This window comes from Squalius cephalus (genome assembly GCF_949319135.1).
Source record: "Squalius cephalus genome assembly, chromosome: 20".
Taxonomy (NCBI): domain Eukaryota; kingdom Metazoa; phylum Chordata; class Actinopteri; order Cypriniformes; family Leuciscidae; genus Squalius; species Squalius cephalus.
The window spans coordinates 31,104,003-31,122,473 of NC_137141.1; the positions used below are offsets into that span (position 1 = coordinate 31,104,003).

The 18,471-nt window shown below is 38.1% G+C and overlaps 1 protein-coding gene across 12 annotated transcripts in view; it reads right to left on the reverse strand.

Moving 5' to 3' along the window:
* Positions 1-1,184: 1,184 nt before the first annotated feature.
* smoc1 (SPARC related modular calcium binding 1) overlaps positions 1,185-18,471 on the reverse strand; it is a 55,943-nt gene continuing 38,656 nt past the window's right edge. For 6 of the 12 annotated variants that reach the window (XM_079853860.1, XM_079853869.1, XM_079853868.1 and 3 more), the window contains 5 exons: positions 18,386-18,468; positions 15,066-15,171; positions 13,849-14,093; positions 12,576-12,609; positions 1,185-3,062 (listed from right to left, as the gene is read on the reverse strand). In XM_079853860.1, the coding sequence (XP_079709986.1) occupies positions 3,023-3,062; positions 12,576-12,609; positions 13,849-14,093; positions 15,066-15,171; positions 18,386-18,468 (508 nt within the window). In that variant the 3' untranslated portion in view covers positions 1,185-3,022. Of the gene's footprint in view, positions 3,063-12,555; positions 12,610-13,848; positions 14,094-15,065; positions 15,172-18,385; positions 18,469-18,471 lie in introns of all 12 variants that reach the window. The other 6 variants (XM_079853859.1, XM_079853867.1, XM_079853865.1 and 3 more) reach the window with 3 other exon arrangements.

Below are 18,471 nucleotides of genomic sequence, written 5' to 3' on the forward strand. Positions count from 1 at the left end.
TTAACAACATGAAACCACTCAACATGACATTTCTAAGTAATTCCAATGTTTTTTATTTTATTTGAGTCAATAGGTTTCTTAAGAACAATGGAAATCTATTATCCTCCTCCGCAAAGCACCCACACACACACTCTTTCATGTACACATCCCTAAGCAGCTGCGTCATTAGAAAATTCTTTTGAACTTCACACTGAAAGTCAAATGCCACATGTGTCCGTGTTAGACACATGCATCCCAGCTGCTTTACAACCCTTATTTCATTTCTCCACCCCCGCTATCACCAAAATCCTTGACCCCATCTCTGACACCACCCTCGTCTTCAAGAACTTATCTCCGTGCTTCTGCTTCCAAGGGAAGATCAAACTTTGGTACCTCAATGCTCTACTGCATTTCAACAATGATCTCACATCCTCTTTGGATCTGTCCTTGTTCGATATCACCAGACATCTGATCAGTTGTGCACCTGGGAACAGGGAGTTGCCTCCTTTATAGAACTTCTCGCTTTCATTGCCATTCCGTACAATTCTGAACACGTGGCCTTTTCTTTACTGTGGACCTTCGAATGGCGATGGTTTAGGCCAATTCGGTGGTTGGGCGACTGGTTTAGGCCCATTCCCATTCTAAATACCTTTCTTTTGAGGCACCTTCTGTCTATCTGTGATATTAACAGTAATCTTTGCCTCTCTCCAGATTGGCTGCCTCGTTTGATTGGCCGTGATTACAGCTCAAACGATTTGAAACATTTAAGATGTGATGAGGCCTCAGCTGAGGTCTGGAAGTACTTCACGGGACGCACAGACCTGCGTTTCAGGTGGGCGTAAAAGAGAAAATGGGCGGCAGCTGTGAACAAGGGTGTGTTTACTTCTCTATTCAAAAACTCAGTTGTCCCAGGACTACTATTGACATACCCAGTTTCAGAATGATGACTGAATGTGAACCATTAAACCTTCAGGCCTGCTTAAAACACACTACACAATACACATGTGAAGTACTTGATTAGTAACATGACTGTAGTGTGTTATATGATAACACAATTAATATAATTTAAATGTACTTCATTTTAAAAGTATGCTAAAGTGTATGTCTTTTTCACAAGGTAATATATGATTTAAACTCCAATAAGCAAAAGATGTACATTATCAGATCAAAAAAACAAAAACAAATGGACACAGTTAGAATTTTTTAAATGTGTATTGTCACTGGCTGTCATTTTTACATTGTGTTGAACAGACTTCAAAAAAAAAAAAAAAAAAAAAAAAACAGACATGATGAGAGCAGAACAGTCTACTTACAATTATTTACTCTAAGATATAATCTAATTGATGTTTACATTGCTTTCAGAGTTTGCTAAACAATGTTTTAAGATTGAATTGGAGAAAAGCCCAAAAAAGCACATATGTAAATATTTACAACTTGACTATTTTAATTTTTAAGCCAAAGTAATGGCTTCCAAGCACATGTAACACACACACACACACACACACACACGCACACACGCACACACACACGCACACGCGCACACGCATGCACGCACACGCACGCACGCACACAAACAAAACAAACACATCTTTCCTAAAGTAGAAAGTTATCGAAAAAGAAATAAGGGGTACATATATTTATATATCTCTATTTTTATTGTTTTCTTGCAAGACGTCGAAAGTATCGCTTTTGGAAAGGACAAGAAATGATAATTTCCAAAGTCCAGTAAAAGATGACATAGAATGTTATTTTGAGTCAATGTAAATACATCTATTTATTTCTTTTTTTTAATCAATTACCCTTTTCTCGTATTCGTTGCTGCAACATAACTACTACACAACTGATTACATTGGCTGAGAATAAATTGCTTTCGAACACACTCCATTTATAGTAAGAGCTACATGAACCTCCAGATTTAGAAAATCCTCTTCTAGCCAGAGAAGAAAATGTGAAAAGAAAAAAAAACTGTGGAAATACCATGGTAAAAAATAAAAATACAGTGGTACTGAATGATTACATTGTAATTTTTTCAAGGAATACCATGGAACATGTAAAAAAAAATTGTATTGTTGGTTAGTGTATGCCAAGAACTGATATATGGAAAAATGTTACACTCAAGTATTTCTTATGAAAGGATATTATAAATATGGATCCTAAACTAGGCCAGTTGCGTGCATTTATCAGTCTATAGCAATTGGAAAACCCGGTACTATCTAACGTTGTATCAAGGTAATGTTCAAGATTTGATAAAACATTGTGAAAAAGCAACACCAGTTGTTGAGTATGTGAGACACACCATTACTGAATAATCCATTTGAAGAAAGCAAAGCTAAGCTAAGTATTTCGTGACATTTACAAAACTAATTTTGCGTGATAGTGTTTTTGACCTCTGACTTCTGAACAAACCATGTAGAATTTACAGCTAATTCTCAGGCGATGGTTGGGTGTACATTACTAGTGTCCTGAGGTGCAAGACTGAGAGACCGTAGCTAATGTTTGTTGACAGAAAATAATTCACTCCACTTCTTTTTCACTAATGCTCCATTAGTTCCGTTGCCAAGGTGAACAAAGGAGCAAACATATTGGTTGAATGGACATTTTCGTAAACAACAGAAAACAGAAGACATTTAAAGACAAGCTTATTTCAAAATGGAATGCTTGCTTTTTTTCTATTTTTGAATTGACATTCAAAAATGACTCATTCAAAAACAACTATATAATACTGTCTGGATTAGCAGTGAGTGTGAATGTGCTGAAAATGTGGACGGTAGCAGATAATTGTTCAACACTTACAGTCTGTGTTCTCTGACATAAGTTTTTGTCAATCTTTAAGTCATATTAATAAAACGTTTACAACACAAACAAAGGACATTATAAAATGCCTAACAATGGGAGGAGAAAGTGCAAATATTTTGGCTCCATGATATAATTTTCATCATTTTTTTTTTTTTCTTGAGGAACCTCTTAATAATTTCTCAGAATCCTTCGTTGTACTCTTCCAGCAGTGAACATATGCCTTCCCACTGTGCTTCGTGCTACAGCCTCATCTTCTGGAACTTTCTGTCTTCAGACCAGACGACCTACTGGAAAACAGACAGTGTGGTGAGACAGGTGAGCGGCGAGGTGTTTGCGCTCAGTTTGCTGGCCTGCAGATGCGCCAAAACACAGCCATAGCGTGACAAGACGGCAGCATTCTTGAGATTATCTGCACTCATGCATGCACACGTTCACATATGCGCACATACATGCACCCTAGATCTTGTCTGCGATCTCACACACACACACATGACAAATAGGAAGAGAGATATGGGGCAAACAACATGGTTGGATGTGTAGGCTTTGTCTGCGAGCAGAACATCTCCAGATGCACCAAATGCATTCAAGATGATATGTTCAATGTCAGCTCCAAAGATGCGCTGGCTTCCTTCAAATTATGTTGTGCTTATGCGAGAATCGTAATGTTGTTGGAAGGATAAGAGGCCATGTTTGTTCTCTTTCCAAAGTCATTGGGAAACAGACACTTACCCTGCGGCTGATGTGCAATTCTTTCTCTACTGCTACCTCCTTGTCTTAAATTCTCTCACTTATCCATTTTGCCTTTGAGGCTGGGACGTTTGACATTAGCCCACAAATCATTGGTGATTCATGCAAATTGCTGCTTCTCAGTATAAAAAGTAACCCAACATGCGACAGAAAGAGCATTTAGTTCACGCCATGTACAGTACGGTAAACCATAACGGACTGATGTGGCGAGTAATTGGATCATGATGGCATTGGGAACAGGGACATTTGGTGTCCACAGTTTGGGCCATAGGACTCCTTTTGGGGCTATCAATCAGAGAGGAACTTGGGAGATGGGTAACACAGACAGATTGCTTGCAGATGGCCGCTGTAGAAGGGAGTACAAGAGTTCCAGTGAAGAACCCCCCCTCCTCTACCCCATGGGGGAAGGGACTGACAGGCGGAGGGGGGTCCCGGGCCCTGGAGAGTCCATCAGATGTGTGTGTATGTGTGAGGTCAACAGCAGGCATTTGGGGGTGGGGAAATGCAGGTGGACACCCAAAAGGAACAGACCTGTTTTATCACCTATGCTGAATTTATTACTTGCACAAACTTAAGCCTATAGTATTATAGTGAAGTGAAGTATACTTCAGTTTTTACACGAACGCTTACAGTAGCGTACAGTATGCATACAGCTGAGTGCATTGCCTTTCCAGAACTTATGACTGATAAAAAATGTACTCAGTTAAACTATAGTTCTGTCATGACAACTCTCGGAGTGGCTGGCATGGTAATGGATATGACAATGTTGATATATTTAGTTTTGGTGGAATAGATCTGCTGCTGCTGTTGTTATTGCTGCAAGTACAGGACTTGCTACTGCCAATTAGAGGTTGCACAGACTAGTTGACTTTAATGCTCTGCCATGATGCAGTAGGTCTTTGGTGTTTTATGCCCCCAACGTCGCCTTCCAGGCAGCGAGGGGATGGGTAGGTTTAAGGTTGAGGGTAGGGTTAGCTGCCTCTAAGGAGCCATTGGGGGCATAAAACACCATCGAGCTGATGCAGTAAGCTTGATGTCGACTAGTTGCTGATCATGGCCTATAGAGGGCGTAGCAGGATAAGAAATCTTTAAAGTCCACTTTTACGCTCTGTTTCCAACAGTTAAAATTACAAATAAATGCACACTCCGAGAGCGCTCCACAAGATATGTTTGATTATACCATCTGGATGCTCAAAATTGATCAGGTAAATGCACGTTTCAAACTACTTATTGTACACGTAAGTTAACCGCCGTTCTAAACTAATGCGCTGCTGCATTGTGACACACAGACAGCTCACACATCACGTGCAGATCGCGCGCACAGAAGCATTGTCATTGTTCTGTGATTTATCAATAAATTAGCTTAGAAACTGAAAAGTTCACACATATATTTCTTAGTACCTAAAACTCACAGCTTCACTATTAGTGAGAGCCAGGTAGAATTAATTCACACGCAATCGTTCTCTCACTAATGCATTCATATAAATGTAATCATTACTGTGCTACTTTATCTGTGTCTGATTTAGAACGAGCAGAAATCTGTGAGAAATATTATGACCCAAAGACAAAAGAACTGTTAAAAATAATACAAATATTTAGGAGCATAAAATACATGAATAACATACATACATGAATTACCCATAGCAGATCTATACAGGGTGGAGGGTTTCTGAAAGCGCACTGCACTGCTACAGCAAATACTGACCAAGGTCAAGGGTATAAAGGTTGAGCAGTAAGCTCATTGGCTACTGATACAGCAAGAACCAATCAGTTGTGCCATATAGAGAACCACGTGACTGGACCTATCAGCCTGCGCCATCTAGTTTCATGACAGAACTTTGCATTTATGAGTGTCTCTTAACCCAGTCATTGTTGTTGTGGTCTAAATTAGTGTGTCGTTCCATCCCTTTTCAACTGTAAAACATGGCCTGCCAGTGTTGCCACCTTGCAGACCACCTAATTAATGCAAAACAATACAAGACGTAGTCGCAGTAAAAAAAACAAAAAAAAAACGCTATACTTACTAAAGCTATACTTTTAGCTTTAGTTGAAACCACAACCATGGGGATTACCTGACTAAAAGTGTCTCTGCTAAATTTAAAGGTGTACTGCAGAGGACGTTTGGCTTTTTGTGTGTACCCTGATTCACTACGTTAAGCCTACAATAATGATTGACATTTTGAGTTGGATTTGGCAGGAAATTACAGATTTATGTCATTTGTCCTTGAATGCTTACATCATGTCTGTACAGTAAGTAAAGAAAAGAAGGTCCGGCTATTATGGTGTGACGTATGAAACTTATTTCAAGAAAAGTTTCATCTTGTAGGACTTTCTATTTAATGTCAGGGGTCTTGGAGTAGAATGACAGACCTGTCATATGAAAAAGCACAGATGTATTTTCAACCACAGATGGTGATAGAGAGGCCACAGTTCCATAATGCACCTTTAACTTTTTCAGAAGCATAAGAATACCTACGTTACTTTCAAAATACTGTAGCAACCGACTTTTCCAACAACTGTCATTATAAAATTGTCATTTTTAACGTCTTGCGGTATAGCTTTATAGTGAACTGAAGTGAGGTTTTACACGCTTACATGCGGTCCTTTCTCTGGAATGTTTGTCTGATTCACTCTAGTCAATTACTATTGAACTACAAAAAACTATTTTTTAACTATTTCGAGTCCCTGCAGAATTTACTAGCTTAGCTATAGGATCACTCATTGTTTTCACCCTGAATTACCCTCTTAGCTTCAATGTCTTTAGCTATAGCTTGTGGAATAGATAACTACTTTTTCAAAAGAGCAGTTTATTTAACTGTGGTTGAACTATTTTAAATGATACTTAGCTTGCTGTTTTATAAGCTACATTTTCAAGATAGTTTCCCAACACTGAAAGAAACATGTTATACTGTATTATAAATATACCACAGCAAACATACCTATTAAACATAGTTGCGGGGGCGGTTTTGAGGCGAATTTGAGAGTATGTCTTGTTTGTCTGTTAGCGTGGAGAATTCTTTTAGCTCTCAGTGTCTGCATACTCATTCTTCTCAAAAGCCCAATTCCCTTCGGTAATTAACAGGCACCAGAAAAAGGGTCCACTTTGGCCTCTACTCTTTCAGAGCGGTAAAGTGATGAAATGACTGTGCCATTAAGGACACAAAGCCTCTCCCTGCTCACCCCCGTCCCCCTCATCTGATAAAGGCCGGGGAAACCAGATCCAGTGTGTCTGAGAGCTGCTTTACCTGACTGCTGATCTCTGATTATAGGCCTTACATTGGAGACCTGGAAGGGGAGGATACTGCCTTGTGGCAGAAAAGGTGTGCATCAAGGTATCACTGATGCTGATTCAAAACGAATATTGTGCATGATCTGTTCAACATTTAGAGGGTTACTACTAGTATTGTGCAAAATCAGGTGTTGATACAGAATATATAGTGGTTCTCAACTTGTCTTGCTTAAGGACTTTACAGACTTTATATTGGGCATTAAGTGGAAACCCAATGCAATACCAATAGTGTTTAGAACTCGTCAACAAAAAATGTCCTTAAAATCAAAATCAGATATTTTTTTACAGATTTTTTACATACTCTCAGACCTGCAAGCTGCATTTCTGGATCACAACCCTAGTTATAAAAAAAATTGGGCACTGCAAAAACAGGAAATTTAAAAGCAAATGCTATATAATCTGAACATACAATAAACTCAAGCTAGACTTGTGCTTGTATACAAAAAGCTACTGAAAAGGAATAATAATAAAAAAAAAGCGAGGGCGATTCACTCCCAGACAGCGCCAAATTTCCCAGTGAGCAAGTAGTCTGCTTCCTTTTTTTTGCATACTCCATAGAAAACATCACCATGATGTCATCCATAATTATCACAAATGACTAAGATGCAACAAATCAGTGTGTCTGCAACATTCTCCCAGCCAGATTGCGTCAGAAGAGTCTTTTTCACAAGGCTAATGGCACGTACAAACAAAGTCTCTTTCTAACGCAAGAAATAAGTAGAGAGTGAGTTGAGTCTCACGTCTGCTGTCAAAATTAAAGCAAACAAACTGACGTATTTTCCAGCTCACTAAAACTTCTTCAGTCTGACATCTACTTTTAGTCCATCCAAGAGCAACTGCCCATTTTTAGCACTTAAAGCTCAAAAACAGTTAAGAGGCATGCATGCTATCTCAAATATGCTGCTAAAACACTATAAACTGCATTAATGAGAGGAAGTACCAAAATAAGTGTTACAATGCACTGGTAGAATCTGTAGAAATGTGCAGAGCAGGTGAGTCCCATATAGTGATATTTCTCCTTAAACAATTAGCCTGGAAGGATGGCCCACCCCTGTTTTAACAGCCCTCTTAATTTCCAACAAAAACATAAAAGCTAAGCCGCGCATTAGAGACTAATAATTAGTGCATTTAGTTCTGAGTTTCTTACATACAAAGAAAAGAATGCCTGTATGATAGATGGTTTGATAGTGAATAGCATATTCAACAACACTTCATCTTGATAAAAGAACTTTTAAAATAACCTCCCTCCCAGCCAATAAATCCCAATAGGCATTATTTGACATATTTATTATAGTTTTACTTAACTTTTTCTTCAATATTTAATGCATATTTAAATAAATCTGTCATAGTTCTAAGCTAATAGTGCTCATCAATGTCAATGTTTAAGATTGCTAATCAAATAAATGATGGGTGGGCTGCTGAACACGAATTCCAGAGCGAAGCTTCAGTTGACAGTAGGGGATAAGATGTAAGTAGCTAAACTAAATATTTAATATTTGACAGCTGTTTTATGAAAGACATGTTAAACGACGGACAGAATTAATCAGGGATTTAAACTAGTAAACAGTTTAATTAATTAACTAACTAATTTAGCCATTTTGAACTGAAAATATACAGTCCTACTTGATTGCGAATAATGTGTATGTGTTAATTGTAATGTGATTCATGTAATGTAATTCATAATTGTCAAGGTGACAACACAACACACATTCAAGGAGCCATTTTCAACGTATTAGACATACGATTAATATTGAATGAGCACATATTGTCAGTGAATTTAATAAGCTAGGTTTTCTGGTAGCCTTCAGTAAATTAATTTGTGGTGCTCTTTGGTTTCGACTGAATTTTCATATTATAGTTTTTATTTTTCGAAACTTTGTAAAGGTTTTGGCACTTTCTATGTGAACGCACACGAACACGCACGCACATGCACGCACCAAAGCACACACGCACACGCACACAACCTTGATTCAGAAAGGTTAAAGGGCCCTGAAAACGCGCTTGTACCGCATTGGAAATGAATGGGAAACAATTTTCACACAGTGGAAACGTTTGGTATTGCGCCCAAACAAAATCTTACTAAAAGCTCATATTTTGACATATCAACCTTAAAATTGGAACATGACTTGTTTAGATTTATGGCTTTGGTTTTCTCACAGTTTTAGAGTAAAACAGGTTTTGGAAAATATATTTCTCATATAAAAACTTTTTTGTGCATTTTTCATAATAAACTTAAACCGCTATAATGTTTTTTTTTTAAGTTAACTTTTTTTACTTCAGCAATAATCAACCAAGTCTCTTCTTTAAAAAGAGTCCAAACTTAAGTCTGTGCTCCAAAGCATTCAAGATTTAAAACAGTTGAATTTTGAAATGTCATGCTCAAAAAGTGGTTAACAGGTAATAAATGGATTATAACTACATAAATATAATTTAGTCCCAAACAAATCCCCTAAAAAAATTTTTTTCAATAAAAAAACATCAAAATAAAATATAGTACATTCATTACATTGAAAAAAAGGTCATTTTTGAACACCACTTGAGGAGCACCAGAGGGTTAAGAAAACCTCAATTTTGGAACCTCTGTATTTATAAAGCCCTGCGAATGGCCCAGGTTATAACCATATATCCAGGTTCACAGTGAAGTAAGGAGCATCATCAGCATTTTAAAGAGATAATTCTGGTGTCTGGATTGCAGCAACTAATATTGTAACTAAATAAATGTCATACATTCACTGTCAAACAGCCACAGCCAGATGAAGGAAATGTCCATTGGCTCTCATCACTGCCATATTTTGGCAGTGCACGGTCCCAAATCCCGACTACATCAGACTCATCAATTTTACTTCCAGTACACTTAAGCGACAAGACATAAAACTGTCTTTTAGGAGAAGCTTGGCCCAATTCATCAACCCTCGAGTGTGTACATGAGACGGGGGGGTGTCGAAAAGCAAACTCTTTGGCTGTGGGTAGGAGAAGCCCCCTCAGCTCTCCAAACCAAGCAGCTGTTTATCTTGGCAGTGCTAGTCACGGTCCACTGGGCCTGAGTTTCTGCTCGTTCCCGGCCACTGTTTTTAGGTTGAAGTGGGCAGTGCCAGGGTAAACACATGAGCTCAGCCCTCGCTGGGTCCTTGTTGGGTCTCTGCTAGGCTACCAGAACCCACAAGCCAGGGTAAACAGCAGCTATGCGACTAATAACAAGGGAATCCCACTGGTCGGAGAGCGAGCTAGCGAGAAACGGTGCTAGTGGGCTAGCGAGCCTGTCATCAAACGCTAAACACCTAACTACAAGCAAAACATTATGGCTGGCAAAAGTCAGACAGTGAGCGCAAAGGAGCGAGAGAGTGACTTGTCATCGTGCTATGAGACAGAACGTCTCTGCTTTCTGCTCTGTGTCTCTGTCTCCAAAACGGTAAAAAAAAAAAAAAAAAAAACACAAGTGAGACAGTCTCGGTCTCAGAGCTATTACAGTTGCCATCATTTCAAATAAACAGTCATGCTTCCAAATAAGTGTGTTTTTTTTCTCTGGCTCTAAAGAAAATATCACTGAAGACTACCACTAATCAAATGTGAAGTAAATGGTGCCACAAAGTCTTATTCAAACCAGTTATAAAGCTGCGCATGACTTCTGAGCGTCTACACACAGGAGCCCAATGAATTAAACCTCACGCTGTAATTTAGCAAAGAGAAACAGGTGGGTCTGGACACACTGAATTATAGCATTTGGATAAATAATTTCTCCCCTTAAGTTCCACTTTAGAGAACCGCAAACCAGAGGAGGCCGATATGGAGAAGCACATCAGGATTGATATCAAAACCACACTTTCCTTCTCATAACCTGGTAATATACAGCCATATTCATGACAGCACTATATATATATATAATAAAAAAAAATGTTTTTATGTAAAATGGAAAAGAGTTAAAAAACCCAGTGACTCCTGGTGGTTATTTTGGAAATCGTATTCTCCTACTAGATTTATGAGGATGGAAACATTTTACAGACTTACTAATGCACTTGTCATTGCTTATCTATGAAGCAGAACAAATGATGTGTTTGAGGAGAAGAGAGTAACTCCAAACCTGCAACTTTTGTCCAACAAAAGCTATTAGACGGGATGTCTTCTTGTAATAAGTAACATTAAGTAGCAAGTCTCTCGGCCAGTGATGGAATAGCAGAACTTCTGGTGCAGTTAATGATGGGATGTAGCATTATTTTAACTCGATCAGTGGAGGATCAGGTGGACTGTGGGATACCGCGCCATCCGGCCTAGTTATCTGAGGTTAAGTAGTTGCTTCCAAGTTCCAACCCAAGGGCTGTTCACCATAATTTAGCTGGTACATGACCTCACTACACCATTGTGCACATCTTATTTAATTTGCTTTGCGCATAGTCAATAATGCAGGAAATTTGGCTCACTTGAGCAGCATGAGCTGAAGCAGAACAAACGAACATTGCTAAACAGAAGCACTTTGTTAGCTGGTTAATTAGCTTTCTAATTCGTCACTGTCTGGTGGAAAAAGTAGGAGAAGCCACTCTATATAATAATTTTCGCATATAATAAATGACTTGCGCCTCAGAGCACGCAGACGAAGTGCACTAAATGTGTTAACTTGCGTTTCAAGGCAGACGCCTGCTGTTCGGGAACGCAGTCGTGTAATACAGTTCTGGAAGGTAATTAACCACTTTGACGACAGACTTTACTCAGGCATATCAGAACAACCAAAACACCGTTGCAAAAAGATCAGTTACCCAGACAGCAACATAGTGTCGGCCCAGATCCGGCACACATCTGGTACGTGTGGATTCCACGTGAGCCAGATGTGGGCCGGATCTGGACCAACACTTTGTTGCTGTCTGGGTAGTCCAGTAATGCCGTCCCATCGCGCAAAGTCACGTGATTGTTTAGATCCGCATCGATTTATTCAGTAAATGTGTTTCCATCGTAGTTTATGTGCATGTTGTCTTATCGGATAAAAAATGTATCCGAAACAAACGAGCTTATACGTTTTTTATGCACATTTTTTTAATTTATGCGCATCTTGCCATTTCTGTCCAGATTTTTTTTTACGTGATATCCCAAAATGCGCATAATAGTAGGTGGATGGAAACATTACTATTGTGAATATGCTCTTTACGTAACAACAACCAACAACACAGACATTAAACAGCTAAAGCATGAATTCACAAAAATAGTGTTATACTGTAATGTTATTTCTAAGGTTTTTACAACAGTTTCCAAATGTTGTTTTAGTTGTGATTTCATTTTTCAAATGTTGTTTTAGTTGTGATTTCTTGTCAACTAAAAGTTTGACTTAAAAAAAAGTGCCTATGAGCAAAGGTTCATATTTTCCTCACTGAGATGACAGCTCAACAGTCTCTAGGAGTTGAATGTGAATTTTCCACCAAATTACTCAAAGTAATGATGTCACTTTCTTTTTATCTAGACCCTGATTATTATCTGAGAATAGTTCACTTCTGACTCAATTATATACAGCACCATGACTACCATGAAAAACTTTGATTAAAGTAATCCAGCTCACAAAGAATACATGCACACACAAACGCAGACACAATGTGGGTGGCCATAAAGATGCATCATTCATGCCGTCTCCATCGTAAAAAGCCAAGGTTTATATTGTTCACTACATTGCTTGCTATCTATTCATATTGTTAATATATTATAAGTTCTGCTCTCTGCAGCTGCTGAGGCAAATGTTAGTGCGAAAGCAATTAGTCAGGCCTTACTGAACAAATTTGTCCCTTGCCTTGTCCCCTGACTGCTGCTGCTTGTAGTGCTACCTGCAAACAGAACATACAAGAAAGACAGATGTAAGTTAATAAGAAGAAAAAGATCTGAGCAACATGTTTTCCCAGACAAGTGTTTCTACTATCGATGTTTACAGCATTCTTCCTGTATCTACTGAATCTTACAAAGATGTCTCTGTGCCAGTATTTGACTCATGTTATACAGTCACTAAAGAAGAGTTATAAAGAATGTTTTTCGGTTGTCTTTCCTGAGCCTTGTTTACTCCCATGTTCTTTTTGGGGTTTTAGCATGAACTCAAATTGTGATAAAAAGTAAAAAAAATAAAGCAGCATTTTGAGCTATAAAATCACAACTGTGAGACTTAAAGTCACAATTGGAGTTAAAAAGTAATGGACATAATATCGAAATTAATCGAAATTAAAGGGTTAGTTCACCCAGAATTTTTAATTCTGTCATCATTTACTCACCCTTATGTTGTTCCAAACCTGTGCAAGATTATTTCTTCTGTTGAACTAAAAAGAAGTTGAACTAATTCTGCTGAATAGTTTTTGGAATCAGCAGAAGAAACTCATACTGTTTCTTACTCATTTAGTCACTTACTCAAGAGAGTGAGTAAGTGATGACAGAATTGTTTTCATTTTGGGGTGAACTATCCCTTTAAGTCTCAATTTGCAGGATATAATATTACATTGCAAGATATAAAGTCCCATTGTGAGATATAAAGTCATGTTGTTTGACAAAGTTACGGTGGCCGAGAGAGCTCAACGCGCTGCAACTGAAGAAAACACATGCAAATAGTAAAACACCCGCAAATTATAAAACATCTTCATCGGTTTTACAACACGTGTGCTCCAAATACTCACAACACAACCAAATACAGAAACGCGCTGCAAATAGAACAGAACACAACGGAAATGTTTCCAGGGGACCCCAATAAGTGACAAACCCGGCTAGGACGTGCTTATAGCTCAAAGTCTACTTTTTGTTATTAGTTTTTTTACACTTTTTTTTTTTTTTTGTGCAAAACATACAGAGATGACATGTTTATGACATATAACTTTGTATAGCCTACAATATGTTCAATGTCATCAGAATAGAAATGAATCCAACATATCAAATTGGTAGGAAGTTGGTTGGAACACCAACTTTCATTGTGTATTCAATGAAACAGGAAGTACCAGGGGAAATTAAGTAACTTCCGTAATAACCTCGCCAAATGTGGTTCCACCAAAGCACTTTATCATCTGTTTTATATCATAAAAGCTGCACACCCTCTTTATTGACTCCTAGGCATCCTTTGAGTTCTTGAAGGGAGATGGTCTTGTCCTTGTTAAGGTCGCAGTAGTCGGTGAACTTGCGGGCGCATCGTTTGGGTTTGGCTTTCTTCTTCACGTAGCGCTTGAAGGGCTTCATCTCCTTCTTGTTGATATCGTAACTGCCATTATTATCCAGCTGGGCAAAGTACCATTGAACCACCCGTTCCTCCAGTGTGTGGCTTGGGTCAGGCTCAACAAACCTGGAGCACAAACAATCCCAGTTGGAGGAGTGTACTGTATATTACTTCACATATAGTCAAATTTACACAAGTCTGGCTATTATAAAACTTAACGATTTAAACTTTTTCACCAGAAGCTAATGAAATGATACAGACTGTATCTATTTGAATACTATTTGAATTGTATTCTATATACAAAACTCTAAAATCGACACAACTTATCCAGAACTGTTTGTCCTATGTGGACATTAATGGAACCTAAAGAATTGCAATTAAAACATGTTAAAATTGATTGATTTACAGACTCTGAACTCATATCATCCTTGGCCACTAGGCACTAAAATATCAGAGAGACGTGGGAAGTTGTGGGAAATTTGTCAGGACAACATTGTGGTGGGACGTTTTGCACACGTAAGAACTAAATATACTGTGTATACTCATATAGGGTAAAACTTTAGTTTAGGGACCATTTCTCACTATTATCTAGTTGCTTATAAGCATGCATATTACTCGGATATTGGCTGTTTATTAGAACTTATAAAGCGCATATTAAGGCCTTATTCTGCATGACCATATTCTACATCCATTAATCACCCAATACCTAAACTTATTTAGGTTAAAAGTGGTAGTTAATAGTTAGTTAATAGTGAGAATTGGACCCTAATCTAAAGTGTGATTCTCAAATCATTACAACTTTGATCTAACAATTAAATTTAGCCATCAAGGTTTGCAAATAAACACAAAACACTATAGTAGCAATATTTTAGAGAACAGTTTAAATTCCACATTCATTTGAAAAAGCAATTTCTGATAATTATGCCTTTTCTCATAATATTTTTTCTCAGCTTTATTCTCCCAATTGTATGACTTCATTCTAATAACAATTCAGTTTTATTTTCAAATCGATACAAATGTATTCTGTATTCTGTTTATATATTTGAACTAAAATGCTGATGCATTTGTGAATAACGCATTACTTTATTAAGTTCTTACCTCCCGCCACCAGAGGGGGTTGGTGAGTTGATAGCTTGCACCATGTCAGTAGTAAGGGCATCCAACAGGCTGGTTATGAATTCCACTTTCTTTCCCTCTGGACACCCTGTAACATTTAAAGAGATACCCACATAACCACAAGCATTCTCATTTAGTCTTACAGCAGAACACAAAAGAGGTGTTTTTAACATTAAAATATCCTTTTCAATTAGCCCACAGTTAGAGAGGAAAGTATTAAGCTGTCCCATTGAAATATACAACATCATGCAATACGGTTGTTCTAACATAAATGTCAACGCTGATAATCAGGCTTATAGCAATTCAAAGATAAAATATGCCAAACAAACGATGTTAGCATTTGCAAATGCTTGAGTGCACGTGTGAAATGTAAAGTAGCAAATAAGCTAGATCGAAAAGGTGATGAGGGCACTTTCGCAGACCACCGCAGCCCAGTTAACTTTTACGACACATTGCTGAACACCTTGGGTAGCGCTTTTTTTTTTAACTGTCCCAGATGCTCGGCTGCAATGGCGTGCACTACTTGAGTCAATGTTTCGGCCTTAATTGTGTCTCTTAAAGGGTGACTTAAAACAGAAGAATGTAATAAAATAATCTCAGTTTGCATTTTCACTTTGGTCAATTTTGGTTTTCTCGTGCCATCCTCACTCTAATTTAGCTGGTTCAGGGCAGTTTGGGAGGTGGGGGCCTGTGGCTTACAGTACCAGGTGACTCCAATTAGTATCTGTAAGGTTTGGACAAGTGTGATGACGTGCCGGCTCAGTGCTTCTCAGCCCAAGTGTTAAATTAGAACATATGGAATCAGACTCATCTTGTCAAACTTCCCATACTATATTCGGCAGATGTATACTTCACAACGCCAGCTTGTGGGAAGCCCTGTTTTAGATCAGCCATGAGTTTGTTTGTTTGTTTGTTTGCACTAGTATGATGATGCCACAGGTAGGCCTTGTAGTGGAATTTGGCCTGTGGAAATAGCTATAGTACATCCATCCAAAAGTTCCCCATTCCTGTGTTGAAAGGATGAAACCAAAACTCTTTGCTCTGGTGCCAGGTTGCACTCAAGTAGAGTACATAAAAATAATTTGACTGAAGTCCCCCTGGGCACTGAAAGCACCTCTCGGCCCCCCGCTGCTGTCCTCCCCAGTGGTCCACGCCGTCATAAACTACTCCACACATCTGTTACCCAGTCAGGAGCCATGTTTTACTCTGTAAACTTACCAGATGGGGAATTATAAAGGAGTTACAATGAAATTCTAAATGAAAGGGAAAGAACTGGAACGAGCGAAAGCCTAATATTTTTAGGGAAAACCACCTTTAAATGCTAACATGTGGTACTGCATGTTCTTGCAACCATTTGTCAAACATTATTAGCCAGAACAAAAAGAAAACCATACTCTTATTTATTGTAGGCATAGTCAAGGAAAATGAAAATATACAATAAAATTATTTAAATAAACATATTAGCAATATATAGAAGCTTCTTTCCGCCACTGAATACAAAAATAATAAAGGTAATTGCGACTTTTTATCTCACAACTGTGAGATATAAACTTGTAATTGGGAGTTATAAAGTCAGAATTGCCTGAAATAAACTCAAAATTGCTTGTAATAAAGTCTTAGAATTGGTCATAACTCAAAAGTTCAAGTTTATCTACTAATTCTGAGAAAAGAAGTCAGAATGGCAAGATATAAACTCACAATTGCAAGAAAAAAAAGTCTGAATTTCGAGAAAAAAGTCAGAATTGTGGGTTTAAATCTCTCAATTCTGACTCCATAACATGCAATTGTGACTTTATAGCGTTTTGCAATTCAGAATTGCAAGATATAAAGACACAATTGTGAAAAAAAGTCGCAATTATCTTTTCAATTGTTTTATTCTGTGGCGGAAACAAGCTTCCATTGCAATATCAGGCATTGTTGCACATAAAACAAAATAAGCAACAGGCTTTAGCTGGATTATAGCCATTAGCCGCTACTTGCTAGTTAGTTGCAGGGGGAAGGATATTCTCATTCAAAAGAGCATCTGATTGGGGAAATAATCAATAAATAATTTATAATTTCGATCCATTGTCCCAGAAGAGAAAATAGACTTTTAATGACCTCAAAGCTAATAGCTAATAAAGCTAACAAATGACTGGTACACTGTATAACCAGTCAGGAACTATCTAACTATTTTAGAAATTATGTAGCCTACTAATAAACAGAAGGACTGACATGTAATGTACTAATGAAGACAGTTAAGCCGGTCGCACACCGGACGGCAAACGTAATGCCGTGGCATGGACAACTCGCCAGTATCGTCTAGAGTCTAGTAGACTTCAAGAATGAACAGTGGCATCAATGAATTTAAAGTTTTGTATTTGGAAAAACAGGGCAAACGTACAGAGAATGTGTGATCAATATAATTATAGCTCTCTATATGAAGCTTATAGATTTTTTCAAGCCACATAAAGTTAAACGCTTCAATGCAAAAAATGCACAATACACAGCGGCGGCACCTGTGTGCATACACTCACAGAAAACAGTTTGTTTGTCCATAGTCCATAGTTGTGTCCCAAATGACATAATATACATTATGCACTTATACTTCACACTATGTACTCTACCATCTAGTGTATGACATTTCTACCAGGTTCAGACTACACAATATCAGCCCACTTTTGTCATGATCCGTTTGACTTAGGGTGTTGTGGTGATTCGTAAACAACAATGGGCTTTGGGATGCAAGAATCAATCGCTTTATCTCGTATAGTGTCAAAGCGGATGACAACTGACATCTGCAATGCTTCGCAACGTCCTGACAGAAAGACTAGCATGTTACATTTTTTCCATCACATCTGTGACGTTGACCAATAGGAGCACAGAAGCTCTTCCATACACAGCTTTAAAACATGGCAAAACGAAAGAGAGAAATAGAGCAATGGAGGAAAGTTTTGTGGAGCTAGAACAACAATATTCCAGCCTTTATGATGTTTCCTCGGTGGACAACAACTAAAAAAGATAAATGCTGGTGAACGATAGCAGAGGCGTGAGTTCTGGAATTAGCATTAAGATAGTACAACCATTGTTTGTTTATGCTCTTGAATTAAATACGACAAACGATGATTGGTTTGGAAGCAACATGCAGTCGGACATGCTTCTTGTCCACAACATGACAAGAATTTAGGGGTCAAAATCACACAATCTGACAAAAATATTGTGTAGTCTGAACCTGGCATTATTTATACTACAAAACAACATAGAACAGTGTATACGTATGCAAATTGGGAGAATTTGCACCTCATGTCAACTGTTCTGCTCACCTGTCAGATCTCTGTCTCTAAAAGGATCTTCCATCTCTGAGTCTCGAGAACGAGCCGCACTGTCACATTCTGGTTTTTTATACCTG